At 43.7% G+C, this 19380-nt stretch overlaps 1 protein-coding gene across 1 annotated transcript in view; it reads right to left on the minus strand.

Moving 5' to 3' along the window:
• Positions 1-13373: 13373 nt before the first annotated feature.
• Positions 13374-19380, minus strand: part of SLC17A8 (solute carrier family 17 member 8) — a 53461-nt gene continuing 47454 nt past the window's right edge. The window contains exons 11-12 of the mRNA XM_075553209.1: positions 15180-15307; positions 13374-13718 (exon numbers count right to left, since the gene is read on the minus strand). Coding sequence (XP_075409324.1) covers positions 13374-13718; positions 15180-15307 — 473 coding nt within the window. The remainder of the gene's footprint in view (positions 13719-15179; positions 15308-19380) is intronic.

Here is a 19380-nt window from a genome sequence, read left to right on the forward strand (position 1 = left end):
AGAGAAGCCAGAACCTAGCGAGCCACAGGAACACACCCACGTACGACCAGCAGGAGAAAGAACAGACTGTAAAGGTCTTATTCTGAGATTTAAATGGGTGACAAGCATGACTAAGGATTCTGTCGGTATGGTCTACGGCGGTAGGAGGTCCATGCATCCTGAGCTACCACACTGGATAATAAGCCAATCCTGATAAATCAGGAGATGGCTGTTGCCGCATGAGTACACCCAGTTGAGACCAGCAGGAGAACTTTCTAGAGGAGGTCAGTCCAAATTGCTGCCCCGCAGAATCATGAGCAAATAAATGGTTTTGTAATTTTTAAAATAATCATAACAGTGGTGGTTTTTCAAGTGGGAATCATGGGAGTTTTGAGCCAAGAGGAAATAACTTTTTTTTTTAAAGATCAGATGTGTCCCAAGTCATTCATGAATCCATGGTCTTCAATCTTCCTCAAAGACATTAAAAATCTTTTTACCTCCATCATAAAAGGAGTGCCACTCAGAGGGCTGAATGAAATACCGAGGCATCGTGCATGGCCTCCGCTCCGAAAGGAAATGTTATCCTCAAGCATGTTAAAACTGTGTGAAATCCCAAACAATAACCAAAAAAGGAGCCACAAGTCATTGGACTCTTTACCCCATTTTGGCTAAGAATAGAAATTTTAAAAATCTGAGGAAAACCAGTATCACATTTTAGGTCAAAACTCATTATGAAATCTGTCCCGAAAGAAGATGAAAAAGGAAAGAACTATTAACTGTGAGCCGCGCGGTTCCTGTTCAGTGCGACGCTGAAATAATCAAGGAAACATTGCATTACTCTTAAAACTGTGGAAGATCATCTTTGAGCCCGTAATCCTGGAAACGACTCTAAGACAATCAGTGCTCTTGGAGAATTTAAAAGCTATCTGCAGAACTCTGCAATCAGGAAAAGCCAAGATATTCTCTCGTGCTGTGTGTAATTATTTGATCCACAGAGAAAATGGATTCAAGTTGGCTATATAAATAGCATTGCTTTTTAAGTGGTTCTTTAAGTGATCATTTTTAAACTGGCTTTACAGCAGTGACATCACTGGGTGGTATCACCCAGTAAGGTAACTCAGGGTGCCTGACTGGACAATATGGAATACTTAGTAATGCTGATTAGCAATTTCAATCATAGAAAAACATATTTACAGCATATTAAGTATTGTTGTCAACTGTATACATCTTCCTTAGGTTATATGAGTACAAATATTTTTAGATTATATGAATACTAACAATAAAATTATAGTTTTTATAAATAATTTTATTGGAGGCTGGCTCATAACAATCCATACATCAATTGTATCGAACACATTTGTACATATATTGCCATCATCGTTTTGAAAGCATTTTCTTTCTACTTGAGCCTTTGGTATTAGCTCTTCTTTTTTCCCTTCCTCCTCCACCTCCCCATCCTCGGGAACCCTTGATAAATTATAAATCATTATTATTCTCATATCTTACACCATCCACTGTCTCCCTTCACCCATGTTTCTTTTGGTCATCACCCTGGTGGTGAGGGGTTGGGGGTGGGTAGAGGGGGCTTGTTATACAGCGATCATTGTGATCGGTTCTCCCTTTCTCCCCCTTGCCCCCCACCTTCCGGCAACCATCACGGTATCTCTATTCCCATTACTGTTCCTGGGGGGGGGGGGCGGTTATCTGTCCAGGATTCCGTGTGTCCAGAGCTCTTACCTGTATCGGTGCACATGCTCCGGTCTAGCAGGGTTTGTGAAGTCGAGAACTGGGGTCATGGTAATGGGAGGTGGGGGTGGGAGGAAGCATTAAAGAGCTAGAATGCTGTGTGTTTCATAGGTGCTGTACAGCACCCTGGCTGGCTCATCCCACCCCTTCCTTGTGACCCTCTGCAATGCAATCTTCTGGGGAGGGGGTTGACATGGTTGGGCTTGGGGCCAGCCTGCAGTCCTCCAGCAGCAAAATTATTTTGCAAACTTTCTCTACATTGAGTTCCAATTTTCTTAGAAACTAAGGAGAAGCCTTTTTCTCCTTTTCTTTTGATTATTTTTTTGAGAAAAAGTTATTGATATAAGTTCACACATATCAATTTCCACAATAGTTAGCTAAAACACTGGACATTTTGGCAAAATCAGCAACAATAAAGACACGACGAAGCAACAAAGGCAGCAGTGCTTGCTTGGGCGGGGAGGTGGGGGGCAGAGGTGGGGGGCAGACAAAATCACATGATTTCCAAGCGACATTGTGATCAGGTAAAAATGGCGGATGGAGAGCGTTGCAGGTTCAAAATGTAAATTCTCATCATGTACACTAATCTACATAAACTGGACTTACCAAAATGTATTTGTTGTTATAACTAACTGTGGGGACTATTTTAATAAGAAATTAATATATTTCTGTGGAAACACTGCACAAAAATGTTACTAACAGTAATTTTCATGTTACCTCTTCTGGCAATATTACTCATTGGAGCCCATACCCCTCACACACACCCCATTGTATCTTTCATTATTAATTTCTCGAGACTTAATTGCTCTATTTTCCTGGGACAATCATCATCACGCTTTATCACATTTATGGTCAGACATTACAGCTTGAGAGGAAACTTGGCAAGTCCTTTCAAGATAAATTCATCTATTGAACTCTTGGATCATTTAATGTGGAATTGTGGGGAAAGTGGTAGAGACATAAAATGACGACACTGTGTCTACTTGACGGTCCTCCCACACGACAGAAAGAAGAGAGGTGAGGAGAGAGACGTGGGAAAGGAACAGTCTATGTAAGAGAAATCAGGGGAGGATAATGGAGAATAAACAATGGAAGTAAGGATGGGGAAACAGAGGAAGAAGAGGAAGCTTAAATGAGAAGACTAATTGTCTAATCCAGAGTAGCGTGACCTTGATCCCCAAAAACTTCCACAAGGGCATCTCCATCAGTGCCTACAAAACCACCAAAGAATTATTCAGTTTGTTTTTTGGAAAATCTCAGCCTCTTTTGGGTCATGAACAACTTTGAAAATATCATGATAGTTAGAAAAGATTATAACTAGACCGTTATCAGAAAAAAAGGAACAGATGCCAACTATTTACTTAGTATTTTCTGAGAGTATCTTTTGGGCTCTCTGGTACCTATCCCTGAACCTTACATTAAGAAGTCTGAGGGTTTCACCTGAAGGCACTGGGGCCTCATCCAACTGCAGGATCAGACTCTAGCCACCCTTCCATCCCTGGGATGCTCTCTTCATATGCAATTTGTAGTGAAGCAAGATCTTCAACTCAAAGGGCTGCTGTCCACTCTCCAGGTTTGGTCAAGGTCGGTTACCCATCCCCGTGGAGAAAAGCTGAGAGGAGGGAAGTGGGTTCGGCTGGCAGCTCCTCTGCAGCAGGCTACACGTGTCTACAAATTCCAGCCTGCCTACAAATGGTTAACAGGGTCGAAATGCGCTCAAGTGAGTGGTGTGTCTTAGTTCATTGAGTAATACAAACTTCACTTCAGAATTTAGATGTGGCTGTTTGAAGAAAGAGGGAGAGGCTAAGAAAAGGGGCAAAGAAGAGAAGAGACAAGAGAGGGGGGAAGAAACGTGTGCCCCATGGTGGTCCTGTTTGAGGGTCAGGAATTGGAATCATCCACTCACCTCAAATGTGACTCTTTAGTCGGACGCTCAGGGAGCCCTGAGTGCATGCTAATGAGGGACGAACGAGAAACCATCAGTGGGCTGTGCCTCTGAAATTGGTTGAACGAGTGTGCGCTTTGCTGTGTTCACTTGCAAAATAATAAAAGAACAATGATTGCAGAAATGCATTTCAAGGCTATCAAGAAATTATTTCTCAAACAGCTGCGTTTTTTTTTTTTGCATTTTCTCCTTTGCTGTTGCTGCTGGTAAACTGAGCCAGTTATTTAGTGAATGAATGTTGGAAATGAAAAGACAAGTCCATTTTCTTTTGAAAATATCTCTTCAGAGAAGGCAAAAAATTTACAATCAAAGACGTTAGCACTGTGATTGATAACAGTGGCGATTTAGAAACTACTTAAATACTGCCAGCTGAGGGATGGCCGTGGTGCATGATATGAAATAATACCTTTCAACCATTAAAAATCATCTTCTCAGGGACAAAGCGGTGGTGAAAATGGAACTCACGTTCGTGAACTTAGGAAAAGAAAACGGAAAGAAAATGGTGCAACCACCACAGAAAATACTTGGCAGTTTTTTACAAAGTAAACATACACTCGCCATTAGAAATAAGTACTAACGCCCCTAGATAAATGAAAGCATATATGTTGACAATATTCATAGGAACTTTATTTATAACAGAAAACAAAAGAAATGACTCAAATCGCCATCAATCGGAGAATAAATGAACCAGCGAAACCCATGCCATTCTGAGTTGCTATGAGCCCAAAGCGACTCAATGCAGAGTTGGCTACACCATATGCCACAGTACACAGCAGTTTAAAAGGAAGTACCGCCCTAAACGTAACAGCACAGATCCTGTTAAAGAATATTGCACCGAGCGAAATAAGCCAGGTTTTAAAAGAGTAGCCTCTGTATGACTTTGTTTACATTGAAGTTCAGGAATAGGCATAAATCATCTACAATATTTGAAGCCAGAATATTAATTACCATTGGTAGAGACTTAACCAATATTGCTATCGAGAGAGCTGCAAACCTACAATGTGTGCAGAGGATGGTATGTAAATTATATCTCAGTTAAGTTTATGAGGTTATTTTAAAACCTCATATAGAAGGTGTGAAGACACGGATACTTATGTAAGATGAAGTGCAAAAAACATGAATACAGAGCTGTACATACCATATCTGAATTGTGTTCAAAAGTACATCGATATAAAAATAATAGAAAGATGAAAGCATACATGTCCCAATGCCAGAAGAGACTCAATCCGCTGTCCCCGGGAGGTGCACACCACTGTGTGGTTGGCTACTCACGGTGCCTCTGGGTGAACTCAGACACTCCCAAAGGCGCCTCTGCAGAGAGCCCTGGTGATCTGCTTTCAGCCACACACGAAATCACCACCTGCCAGAATTGACTCAGTGGTTTGGTTTGGGGCGCCTATCGACGTGTGTGCAATAAGAAACCCTGAGAGAGTTATGGGTTAGAGATTGAGTTACTAACTCGACAGGAGAAAGAAGAGGCGACCGGCCCCTGTGAAGATGTACAGTCTCAGAAACCTATACAATGTTGCTATTGTGCAAATTAAATGCGATGGCAGGGAGTGATGTTGTGATCTCTTTATTCCCCGCAACATTTGCGTATATTTTGACATTTTTTCTACAATGAGCATATATTACATTTTTAAGAAAGGGTCGTTTTAATGGTTTCTGTAATGACCAACTCTTCTCCATTATCGTTGCCCAGCTCCTGGGCTAGGCCCTCTCTTCTAAATGATTGTACGGGATGTCTAAATGACCTCTCAGCTTCAGGCGCTCTCAGTTTAACCCATCTGCTCCTTCTCTGGATATTTCTCTTTGCTCCTCCTCCTCTGCCTCTGCCTCCTCCCTCTCCTCTTCCTCTTTCTTCTTCTTGGTATAATTCTATTTTTGTCTCAGGCCGCAGTATCCTTCCTTTTAATTTCAGATTTCCTTGACTCTATTTTTCCAGAGTCCATACCCTCCTTCCTGCTTGTTTTGTGTTGGAAACTTTCCTCAACCCCGGCAGTCTGTGGTTGACGGACCTTACATTAGGGGAACACAAGACAAAGAACCCTCTTTATTGATCACATTGAATTCCGTATTCGGTCCCCCCCCCCCTATACTGAGCCTGTTCTTTTCAAGGTCAGTGACCTCCATTTTGCTCCATCCAGTGGTCCCTCATCAGATTTGTGATGCTGGGTGGCGCTGAGTTGATGGCACCTCACAGTGACTCTGGGTGGCCGAGTAGACTTGTCCCATAGGATTTTCTTGATTATACTCTTTATGAAGCAGAGCTCCACGTGTCTTCTCCGATGGAGCCACTGGGTGAGTGTGAACTACTGACCATTCCGTTCAGAGCTGAGAGCTTACCCATTGAGCCACCGGGGCTCTTTTTAATTCATGCGTTTAACCATCATTTAGCACCGATAATGAACACCTTTTTCTAGCTATTAAGGATGCAAAAACATTGCTACTGTGGTTCGTTTGAAAATAGATCGAAGTAAAACAAAAGAACAGAAACAAGTCTCTGCTCTTGGACAGACTCAGAAAGCAAGCAGGTTGATGAGTAAACCCAGTTCATAGTGCGGCAAAGGGTGAGGAAGAGTGAACAAGAACCCAGGCCAGGGGATGGTGTCAGTGCTTGATACTGTGTGTTCAGAAATACAGTAAACGTTGAGCAGAGAAATGAAGTCAATGGGGGCAAGTCGGAAGCATAGGTGGGAAGAGGGTTCCAGGTGGAGAGAAAGCAAATACAAAGGCCATATTTAAAGAACACCAAGTTCCTTCACGAAGGAGCCCTGATGGCCTGGTCATTGCCCATTGAGCTGTGATCTGCAGAGTCAGCAGTTCTTCTCCAACTCACTCCCTCTGGCCTCTGGGGGTACCCGGTGCCAGTGCCCTACATCTGCACGGTTTCTGGGTCTCGTAACACAAACCACTTCCTTTTGTCCTTCTCACCTTTCCGCTAAAATCAGTTAGTTCTCATCCATCGCTGTGCAATTTTCTAAATGAGATGTCCTCCCTTGCTTTTTACCTTTGTGGGTTTGTGCATTCCTTTGTCCCTTTAATTTTAGAAGGCAGATTTAAAAACCTGTCACATTTAACTCATCAACCGAAACACTATCACCAGCACAATCCTCCTTATACGGTACATCAAATTTTGAAGTGCCGCTGGGCACCTATTCTATGCAGGACATGTGCTAGGTGGCTGGACGGGGGTAGATTCAGTCCCATGATACCTCCTCCTTTTACTCCCCTCCGCCTCAAGCATCGGGGTCAGCAATACGTCATGTAGGGGAAACGTAGGGGCACCTGGTTCTCAAGTCTCACTTCAACCGGCAGTGGGTAAGGATTTCATCTTCTTCTCCAGTTTTTCACCCATTAGGTGGCTTTGGACTAAAGTGCCAGGACCCACGCCAGGAGCTTGACCCCACTCCTGACATCAAGAATCATCATAGGCTGAAGTCAATCCACCCAAGGGAAGGTGTGGAGAACGGGTGAAACATGATTGTTAGAACAATTAAGAAACTATGGCTTTTAGAGGCTTGAGTTTGCATTCTACTTAGGAATCAATAATTGAATATTTCCCATAGAGTTGTCATAGATTTAATGAGATAGTGTATGGAAAGTGCTTAGCACTAGGCCTAGGACACAGTGGTGCATACTTTTTAAAAAAGGAAAAGTTCAGCTTCTCTGACCTTGATTTGGCTCATGTGAGAATTGGCTCTAGTTGGAATATGGCCAGAATCCGTTTTCCCCTAGGAATTGCCATCTTTGTACAGTGGACTGCTGGGCTTTCTTTGGGGGGCTCTGGAAGCTCCCACACATGGCTACTTCTAGTAGCCAAGCTCTGCGCTCTCAGAAGGCCGCATACAAGGACCTGGTATTTTTTACATTTGAGGTTATGTGTTCTGAATGGGGACTTACAGGATGGTGTGCAGATTCAGAAATAAAGCCTGGTTCCTGAGTCACTGTCTGGAGCAAACCTCCACTCCACCCCACCCCAACCCAACCCAATACCTCAGGATAAAAAACTTACCTGTAACGACACGTGAGGAGGCAAAAATGAAAATATTAGATCAAAAGAGATGGAGATATACTCAGTCTAGTGACTCCTAGAGAGGGAGCAGAGAATGAAGCACAAGCATTACAATAAGAGATAATGGCTGGGGATTTTCCAAAACTGATGCAAGATGTTGATGCACAGATTGAAAATAAAATTACGTGGACTCTCAGTGAAGGAGTGGGAGGTTGGAAATAAAAAAAAGCCCAAGAGGATACCGAGTTATCTAGCTTGAGCAAAAGGGTGACAGGATCTGAGATAAGCAATGAGAGAAGGGAAAATAAGTTCAGGGTTGAGATGAAGCAGTGTGGAATAAAAATAGTAAGTTCAGAGTTCCAGCTATTGAATTTAATGTACAGGCAGAGATAAGAAACGAGTCATTATTTATTGAGCGATTATTACTGTCCAGTTCATATTCAGTGGTTCACAATGCATTTTATTCTCTGGCAGAGACTAGTGTCATAGATTGAATGGTTTCCGCCGCAAAGACAGGTTACAGTCCTACCTCTTACTGAATGGGACCTTGTCAGGGTACAGAGCTGTTCTTCGATTATCTGTTCGATTCAGCTAACAAGGTAACACTGGCTTCCAAACCCTTCTGAGTCATGTCATATAAAAAGGAACAGACATGAAGATAGGGTCACAAAGAAGGAGCTACCATATGAAGATGAATCTAGAAGCCAAGGGATGCCTGGGGCTAGCAGAAACTGGAAGAGACAAGAAAGGATCTTTCCCTAGAGTGGATCCACAATCAGTGCTCATGGAAGTAGCAGTCAAGAGATCAAAAGATGCATTGTAATAGGTAAAACGGCTGCACAAGACCTCTTTAGAGTATTGAAGAGCAAGGCTGTTACTTTAAGGATGAAGGTGTGCCTGACTCAAGCCATGGTATTCTCCATTGCATCATATGCATGTGAAAGTTGATCATTGAGTAAGGAAGATTGTAGAAGGATCGATGCATTTGAATTGTGGTCCTGGAGACACGTGTTGAAATTGCCATGGACTACTAAAGGAACAAACCAATCTGTGTTGGAAGAAGTAAGGCCAGAGGCAAAGATGACAAAATTTCATCTTATATGCTTATGTTGTCAGGAGAGACCAGTCCCCGGAGAAGGACGCCATGTTTGAGAAGGGCAGCGAAAAAGAGGAATGCCCTCAACGAGATGGATTGCCCAGCGGCAGCAGACATAGGCATAGGGACAATTGCGAGGATGGAGCAGGACCATGCAGTGCTTTGCTCTACTGTGCAAGGATGATTATGTATCGGAGCCGACTCAATGGCACCCAGAAACAACCGCCACCTGGAGTGGACAGCGAGAGCATAGCCTTTAACCCCCAGAATGCAGATCACTGCCCTCTTGTGATGTAATAAATTTCTGATCTTTACGCTTTTAAGTTTTTATATTTTGTTATGCTAGCTCTTAGAAGCTAGTCCCAGGTTTTATTCTCTCTCTGCTAGAATCCATGGTTCGCCTTAAAGAAAAGTTCTTCAAACGGACATTTGCACAAAATATACACCCACTAGCAAATGGCATCCGCTGAGTGTTCAAATAGGAGCTTTAGTGGTACCTTCCAGTAAGCCTTAGACTGCTAACCTCAACATCGGTGGTTCAAACTCACCAGCCACTCTGAGGAAGGAAAATAAAGCTAACTTGCTCTTGTAAAGATGTTGAGTTAGTTTATTGTGCCAACCTGGCTGATAAATACATGTGGGGTTAATTGAAGGGCGGAGGGATAAATGGCTCAGTGAGCCTCGCCTTTCGAGTTCTCTTGCTTTGGGATGGTCAGACCAGGGTGCAGCTGCCTTAGCCAGTTCCCTGCTTCAGCTGGCAAGGCTCACTTCCTGCAAGATATCCCTGAGAAGACGCTACATGGACCTACCCTGATGCAGCCCTGGGTGCTGGAGCAGCCATGTGGAGACCCCTGCCAGTACTGAGATGCTTACACATTCACTGATTAGACTTTCTTCCTGCAGTCAGCATCATTGCATCTGTTTTGTGAGCTGGAGGAAGGTATGCATGTCATTTTCACCTATCAGTTACACAGCTGGAGGAGGAATTTGTGGATTGGTGTCGGACATATGGGTTAATGTTGGACTTGTGGGTTTGGGCAGCACTGGGTTGGGATGTTTTCTTGATGTACACTTACCCTTCATATAAAATTCTTTCTTATACATATGAGTTTCTGTGGATTTGTTTCTCTAAAGCGCCCAGACTCACACAAATGTGTAGCCTCAGACACCCTCTGTCGGGTCACTATGGTCAGAATTGACCGAATGGCAGTGAGTTTGGTCTCTTGGTTACGTGTTCAGATACGATTGTACCTGTCTAACCAACTGTAACAGAGCAAATACATCTCAACAGGATGGTTCCTAACTTTTAATGCACAAATTAAGAGCTCCATTTTTTAAGATATTGTAAGGGATTATGGATCCACTAAGTACTTTGAGTTCTCATAATGAGAAATGTGTGCATATGACATCAATTTTAAGTGATGGGGGAAACACAGCCTTATGTCATAGTCTACAATAATACAATTATTGTGAGAATTGTATAATTATTGGACACAAAAAAGACATCTGCTACCATAAATTTCGAATTTTTGTTTTTACTTAGAAAACAGCACAACTTTCACAATGACATGCATACCTTCTTTTCAACTGGAAACTTTCCAAAAATATTTTGAGATGATAATAATGATTCTAATATTTATTGAGCACTTTCTATATGCCAGGAAAAGTTCTAAGGAGTTTACATGGTTTCACTTATTATAGAGATTTAAGATGTCTGGTAATATGTCATACACCAATGAATTAAAGAATATTATTTAATGTAGAATCAGGAAACTTTATTTTTTTTCAAAATTATTCTTCTTTATATAAAATACACTGTAATTCATCTGATATAACCAGGGACCAGAAATAGACATGAGGGAGATGAGAGGGTGGAAATACCTTACAATAATAAACTATAAGCAAACCTATAACATTTTATTCACAATATTACGGTGCTTTCTTCTGAAAGTAGAAATAAAAATTTGTCAAACAATGAACAGGAAAATAATTTTATTTTTAAAATAACCTTTAACATGCCAATATTAATTAACTAGATCTTGAAAGTATCCATGGGATTGCCTTATGCCAATCAAAGATGAAATTTTCAACATTGTCTGATGATTTCATCTCATTGATGCCCCATAAACAGCTGCTGTAGAATCGTGATTCCCCTGGATGTTTTCCCAATAGAATCACTAGGAATATTTTCATCCTCTCTTGCTCCTAGACACTGTTGAGTTGATTCCAACTCAGAGCGAACATGGGAACAACCGAAGGGAACACAGTCCAGTGCTGCCCCATCCTCACATTGTTAAGTTTGGGCGACTTCACTGCTGCAGCCAGTGGGCCCACCCATCTTGTCGAGGACCTTCCTCTTTTTCTCTGCCCCTCTACTTTACCAAGCATGTCCTTAACATTTCATAAACAAAATCACTAGCAGGAAAAGCTAAAGACGTATTTAGGTGTTCAGTTTTGCTTTTAGTAGGGAACCCTTTCAGGAGAATTTTAACTATGGTAGTTCCAGAAAACGCTTCTTAAATTAGTAAATGAGCTAAAGTTGTATAAGGGACTTGAAACATTATTCAACCACGCTCTTGGGATTGCTCTTTCTCTCTCTCCCTGTCACCAAGTTGATACTGACTCAGAGTTGACAGAGGGGAGGGTAGAACTGCCCTAGGGCAGTTTCAGACTGTAACCCTGCACGGGTGTTGAAAGCCTCATCTTTCTTTCACTCTTGATATCATAAAGGATTAAATCTAATGACCATCACATGGAAGAATCACACCAGCCTGTGTGATCTGAGGTGTTGATGGGATCAGGTATCAGGCGTCAAAGACCCAGAACAAGAAATCATATCAATGTGAATGAGGGCAGGGGGCAGAGGGGAGACACAAAGCTCATCTGTAGACAATTGTACATGCCCCCTCACGGAAGGGTCACAAGGAAGAGACAAGCCAGTCAGGGTGTAATATAGTACCAATGAAACATACAACTGTCCTCTAGTTCTTTAAAGCTTCCTCCCCTGCCACACCTCCCATTATGATTCCCACTCTACCTTACAAATCCCGCTAGACCAGAGGATGTATACTGGTACAGATCAGAGCTGGAAACACAGGGAATCCAGACAGATAAACCCCTCTGGACCAATAATGAGAGTAGTAGTGATACCAGAATGGGAAGGTGTGGGGAGAAAGGGGGAAACGATCACAGTGATCTATATAGGCCCCCTCCCAGGGGGATGAACGGCATAAAAGTGGGTGAAGGGTCTGTATAAGGCATGAAAAAAATAATAATTTATAAATTATCAAGGGTTCATGAGGGAGGGAGGGAGGGTGGGGCAGGAGGGGAAATAAACTGATATCAAGGGCTCAAGTAGAAAGAAAATGTTTTGAAATGATGATAGTAACATATGTACAAAGGTGCTTGACACAAAGGATGTATATATGAGTTGTGATAAGAGCACCCCAAAATAATTTTTAAAAAATAAAACACAATGACTTAAAAAATTTAAATGATCATACCCTTGTTAAATTATTCCTGGGTCTTTCTGATCTTTGAATTCCTGGAAATTTGGTGTTTTTTTTCAAATAATTTATTTTTCCTTTTAACGTATCTGAATCTCTCATGTGGTCTGTGATCTTTATTGTCTTAAAAAGCTTTGAATTTACAGACTCAGTTGACTAGTGTAGGACCCTAAATGTCTGGGGAATCTCAGGCCTAGACAGTGTTTGAATCCCCTCGGTAACATCATTCCAAATGATTTTCTGCCCCAGACCCCTGCCTACGTAGGAAATGACCCAGAACAAGATAGTGCCATTTCAGAGAGAATTCACTGTTAGAAAACTGTCTACACTAAACTGAAATCTCTCTCCCTCACACTCTGCTGGCCCTCACACCATGGTCCTGGGTGAACTAACCTCTCATTGCTTCAGTTTACTCAGTTGTAAAATGGGAATAAGAAAAGTAACCCACAGGAAAGAGAATAATTTTATAAAGCACCTGGCGCAATATGGGGCCTGCATGAGCATCAGTCTTTATTTGAAACATGAAATCCTCCCAGGTAGGGCGGCCCTGACAGGACAGGGTAGAACTGGCCCTGGGGGTTTCGGAAGTTGTCAGTCTTTACAGGCGCAGGGAACTTGTGGCTGGCAGCCCAAGACCCCCAGGGCCCCTCAGAGATAGGCTGGCAACTATTAAGCTTGAGGCCAAACATACCCATTTCCTTCCATGTATCATTGAACGTCTAGATATTATCTCTCGTGTTCCTAATCATTCCTCGCTGAATAGGGGAGGTTCTTTGAGAGAAAGGTCAAAAATCAATCTTTTGTTGTGTTGTTGTTGTTGTTGTTGTTGTTGTTGTTAAACTCATCTATTTTATCAACTGAGATCAAGCTCCAGATCAAGAAATGTCACTGCAAGGTACTCTTTCTCTTTTCTCTATTGCTGGTTGAAACTCTTCCCTCTCCCCGCATCTCTTTAGTGCCATTCCCTCCCCCCCTTCCCCCCCCCCCCCCCCCCGCCATGGCCCTCGCAAAAGCCCAGTTGTGGAGAAGGCAATCATGGATACTTTCTGGTTCAACAGCGAAGAGCAGGTCAGGGCCACACAAACCTCAGAGTGTTTCTGGGAAGTTTCCGTCTTCATTCTGGTAGGACGGCAGCTCTTCCTCATCGACAGTGTCTCCTCTCTGCCCTCCCCATGCATTCTGCCGAACTTGACAATTCTGGGCCGTGGCTCCATAAGACAATTTCTTTTGGGAGGTCGCAAAACTCTCGTGGTTGAGTTCGGTTTCCTCAGCTAATTCATCTTGGTCAATGATCCCACACTTCTCCTCAGCGAGGTTCTCGGGGTCAGCCCACTCCTGCTTCTCCCCAGAGGCAAAGACCCCGTAGAAGATCACCCCACTGTAGTGCACCATGGCAGCTATGAGAAACACGTTCTGCCATTCCTCCCGGGTCTGCACAGGAAACAAAGCGCCAATGAATGGTTTCGCCCAAATACAGATCAACGCTCTGTTCAGGAGTCTCCCATGAGGAAAAGGCTCCTGCCTGCCTCAAAAGGCCATTCGGTGCTTCCCAAAATGATGTATCTGAGCCCACGTGCAGGATTCATAAGTGTGTCAAACAGAATCTGGGTGTTGTAAAACCAAAAATCAAGAGACCTCTATGAATATCCTTTTTTAATTTGAAAAAAATACTTTAAAATGAATAAAAGGTTTAAAAAAAACCCATGCAGAATTGTTGCAAAGTTCTGCTAAGTATGTACCAATGGATTCCCTCTCACGTAGCGTATTAAATTAAAGTTATTTAGAAATCCATCCTTTTAAATATCATTTAAAATTATCACTTGCTACAGGATACGTTACATTATTTGAGCTAGTAAAACTGTTCATCTTTGACTAGCTTATTAGTAATCATAGTTTCTGTATAAGATACAGTTAATTTACAAATCCATTGGATGTTGTGTTCAAAGGTAGGGAAAGATGAGTCTCTTGACATTCAAAGTCAGGTTACTAATCCTATCAACTCATAAACAGAGAGGAAAACATGGATTCTACGTCTATAAACTTCCCAAATCCCACCTTCCTCTTTTGATGGATTAAGAAAAGTCACCCCATATTTCCATCCCTAAGAAGCTTTAAGAATTTCTGAAGTCATATTTGTAATAGGCCATCCAACCAGGAAAACAATATCAGGATGTAAAAACAGGGAAGGTGTTAAATGTCTGCTCCCCACAGGTCTGACCTGCAGAAAGTAGCAGCACCGCCTCCTGAAACTCTTTCAGTGGCAGAGCCAGGGGACCCCTGTGGCCTACAGTTGAACTCTGGTTCCAGGATCTTCCCCTGTCACCCACCTCCCAACCCCCCAACCCCCAGTCTAAACCTACAAAGATACAGTAATGACTGGATACCTCACCCTTACGGGTTCTCAGGGAAAGCCATTCATGACTTGCTTGTGTGCATCTGCACAAGGAAGCCCATCAGCACGGGCATGTTTAAGCTGAAACATCCTGAGTCACCAGATGGACAAGGCCCACAAAGTGTAGTCACTCGGAATTAGAGCATGAGCCCGAGTCATGCATCAATCGCCTCAGGTGCTTCTTTGTTGTGTCTCTAAAGCAGTGTCCATGGCCTGTGCTCTGCCTGTCACTGCGGAGTGCTCACTTGAGGAAATGGGGACCCAAATGATGATTTAAACAAACAGTGATTTAATAATAATATTAATAATAAGGAAGTAACAAAGAAGTCCATTGAGCTCAGTCAGGTTCACAGAAGACACACACTCCCCATGGCTGCAGGTGGCAAAGGGCCCTGAGATGGCAGATTGTGTGTGTGTGTGTGTGTGTGTGTGTGTGTGTGTGTGTGTGTTGCTTCAGTCTCTGGACACCATTGCTACAACCCCCCCGGGGAAGCCCTTACCTTGTGCTTGGTCATTGCTCCAACAATGAGGGGACAGACCATTCCAGAGAGGGTTCCCACTCCATTTGAGATCCCCATGAGGATGCTGGCATAGCGGGGGGCAATGTCCAGGTGATTGACATTGAAGCCTGCAGTGAAGGCAACACCCCAAAGTCAGAGTCACGGACAGACTTTCAAGTACACTTTGGAAAATGGTTAACTTCCCCAACACTCCTCGTCGGCGGTGTGGCACTTCTGGTTAAGCACTGGGCAACTAGCCAAAGGGTTGGCATTTAGAACCCACCAGGCAGCACTGCAAAGGAAAAGCTTGAAAGGTCACAGCGGTGAAAGTCCTGGGGGCACAGTTCTACTCTGCACACACTGGATTGCCAGGAGTCAGAATCAACGAAAACAAACAACTCGCCTCAATCTATTTGGCTTCCCCTGGTGGCGTAGTGGTTAAGCATTGGGTTGCTAACCGTAAGGTCAGCAGTTTGAAACCAAAAACAGCTCCACAGAGTAAGCACAGGACTACTAACATAAGAGTCAATAGTTCACACTCAACCACTGGTTATGCCATCCGCAAAGTCAACAGTTCAAAACCACCTGCCAGCTCCATGGGAGAAACATGAGGGTCTTTATCCCCATATGTGGTTCTAATCTCAGAAACCCACCAAGAAAGTTCTATCCTGTCCTATAGGCTCATCGTGAGATGGAACCAACTCGATGGCAAAGAATTTGGTTTGCTTTGTTATTATTTTTGTACCTGATCCTCTAAGGAGGCCTTTGATCTGCTATCAGGAAGGTCAGCAGTTCAACTCCAAGGGAGAAGGAGGCAACTTCTCCCATGAAGAATGATAGCCTCACAATCTTGGAAACCCAAAAGGGAAGCTCTGTTCTGTGCTGCAGGGTAACTCCAAATCAGAATGGACTTGAGGATACAGTGGGATGTGTCCCTGTAAAGATGCTCAGTGTCTATAGTGTTGCTATGAGCCAGAATTCATTAGATGGAGAGCACTGGAGTAGGTTGTTGTTGGTAGCATATGACTAATGGATATCTCTGCCTAGATGGGGGAAGTGCAGTCTGGACATAGCAGAAAAATGTGCTGTTATTCGTGTCTGGCATGGGCTCTCAATAGAGCAAATTAGGCCATGTAGGTTTAGAACTCTAAAATTTGTTGTTTTAGCTGAAACCTGGACCAGATTTACTCATAGCCAACCATCATATCATGCGATTGGGACTAAACCGTGCCTCATCATACCTTCCTGCTTAGCCCCTGACCTCATGCCTCTCAGCACCCTGCAGCTCAAGGAGGCCTGAGTGAGGTCACAAAATGGAAGAGGGACTTTTTTTTCAGCGATGAACTTTCACACAGTCATGTAAATGATAAGATATTTAAACATACATACAAAATAAGTTATTTTGAAGTCCGTAAACCTGCATTTGAAACTGGTTTCCACCACTTCAGTAATTTTCAGACCTCTGTTTCCTTATCTGCAGTAAGGGATAAGGAGCCTGGTGCCACACCAGTGAGTGCCCGGCTGCCCAAAAGGCTGGCAGTTTGAACTCCGCCCGGCAGCTCTGCAGGGGACGGGCCTGGCCATCTGGTCCCATAGAGGCAACAACCTAGGAAGCCCAATATGGCAGTTTTAGTCACCTGGGGTCGCCATCCGTGAAGATGGACTGCGCATGCCTAACAACAGCAGTCATCAATCACAGTGCTGGGACGGAGGCGACGCTCCAGAGAACGGAGACAGGGCAGCCTCGCCAACGAGCGCAGCCTGCCTTCCGATTGCTGCCCTACTGTCACTCCTCTCTAACGGCTGCTGTGGAAAGAGAATAATACAAGGACCTCTCCCTCTTGTATTCACCCGCATTATCCCACTGTCATCCAGCCATGTGACACTGACTGCCATAGTGACGCTATAACAGCCCCTGACAGTTTCTGAGGCTGTAACTCTTTAACTCTTCTTTCTCCTAAGAAGCAGCTCTGGTTTCAAACTGCTGACCTTGCCATTAGCAGCTCAATACATTACAAAATCCTAACATGAAAATCATGTCATAAAACTATGGGAGAGACACTGAGGTTCTAACCACAATTATATTGAGATGGAAGTGAGTTTTCTAGTCTCCATTCTCCAAATGGGTTGTACTGTAATAACTAGGGGAAATTTTTAAACAATGTGTAATTTTAATTTTTCATTTCTAAACTACCTCACTCAGAGACATGGCTCATGTCATTTGTATTTTGGAGATTTTAAAAAACAGCTTTCTTTCTTTTTTACCAGAACAACAACATAAAATAATGCTTCTGTAAGTGGTAATATGCTAAGTCACCAACTCTTAATCCATTTATCGAGAGATAAGAGTGAATGACAGAGAGGGGGGGTAGATATGAAAGAAGAGGCTTCAGACCCCTTAAACTGGCTTCGCTAGTCTTGCTCAGGAGAGAGAATTTGGCATCAGGTGACAGCCCACACCACTAGGACCTTCGCGGAAATGCAAACCTGCACAAAGAACTTAAATTTCCTGAACCTCAGCTGCTGCTTCTACTTTAAAAAAATGAAAGTAGACACAAGAAAACATGCAACCTTCATCACTTTTCCACATGCAGTCCACTGACATGGTTCTGTTACCTTCACACGAAGCCACCTTCTCCCCGTCTTGGCCCTGACAGTTTCACCGTCACTAATACACACTCTCTGCCCCTTAAAATTCCCGTCTGAGTGACGTGTCCATTTAATCTCGGAGAGATAATTCTTTAAAAGACTTCAGTGCTTCCGCCAAACATTCTTCATTAAACAAGCCAACCCTTTGTTTAGTTTAGAGATGACCTCATGGTTTAGTTTGGGTTCAAGGCTTATAAATTGTTTCCAGTCAATAGCGTCGGGGATGCTGCCAGTGTCGATGGACACAGTTAACCTGCTTCCAGGAAGGATGTGAAGTCATTGACAAACGCAGGGGAGAAGCTTTGGCTAAAGCGGGAAGAATTAAGCTGGGCGGTGTATGTTAATTAGATGGCACACAGAGCAAAGCCATCGTGAGTATTCTTTCAGGGACATTAACTGATCTGTCTAGCTTCCTACGATCTTCCCGAACTGGCACATAGTGCAAGCAAATCTAAACTCAGTGCTACTGAGTCGATTCAGAGGGACCTTCGAACAGAGTAGCTCTGCCCCCTTTGGAATTCGGATGCTGTAAATCGTTACAGAAAAGCCTCCTCCTTCTTCCACAGAGCGGCGGGGGGAGCTGAACCGCCGACCTGTGGCCCGCAGACCAAGGCACGATGCACGGTGACCCCAGGGCAAGGAGTAGCGCGCACTAAGGAGTGTTTTGATTCCTTTCCAAGCTGAGCTGCCGACATTACAGCAAGACATTGTTGATCTTTTTAATTTTGGGCAGTTCCACTTGACTTTTTCATTCTCTTCTCCTTGCAAAGAACCGGAAAATGGAATCCTCCCCCACCCGCACGCCCACCCCCTTCATTCTTTCTCCAATTGGGCCTGTTATCTGGTGGATTTTTCCTACCTCGATTGCAGGAGAGTGTTTGAGAAGACCGTCTCTGTATTCAACAGACCTTTCCTCTTCCAGCTCAAAGTGCCAGGCAATCAGACTACAAAACAGCCGCAAGATTAATGAATCCTGCTGCTGATTTGAATGCGATAACCACTTTATTAGAAAAGAACCCAGAGATAAGAAGCAATTAATGTGATTCTCGAGTATGATGCTTGGACACGAAGCCTAGGCCGGTGGATTCAGCTAGAAATCATGTGAGAAAAGCCACTTGGGTTTCTAGCTACACAGGCCTGGAGTTCAGGGGGAGGAATCATTGAGAGAGTGAGAGAGTGGTGGATTTGGGTGGCATATGTAAGAGAAAGGACTTGGCTGCTAACACACGGCAACAGTCCTCTGGAGCAAAGGCCTGGCAAGCTTCCCTCAAAAGACTAAAAATCAAAACCAAACCCGCTGCCCTCTAGTCGATTCTGAGTCGCCATGACCCGATGGGGCAGAGGGTAAGCGAGGGATAAGTAGAACAGAGTAGTGTCCCTATAGAAGAGCGTGTACCGTTTCCAAGCATGGAAGCAGGCAGGCACATCTCTCTCCTGCACAGCAGGTGGTGGTTCGAACCTTTCCTGGACCGTGACCCCCCAAGAGCTCCCCGGCAAAGAGAAGAGCCAAGAAAACTCCATGGGGCAGGTCTACTCTGCCCTGGAGGGTCAC

This window comes from Tenrec ecaudatus, chromosome 6 (assembly GCF_050624435.1).
Source record: "Tenrec ecaudatus isolate mTenEca1 chromosome 6, mTenEca1.hap1, whole genome shotgun sequence".
Classification (NCBI taxonomy): domain Eukaryota; kingdom Metazoa; phylum Chordata; class Mammalia; order Afrosoricida; family Tenrecidae; genus Tenrec; species Tenrec ecaudatus.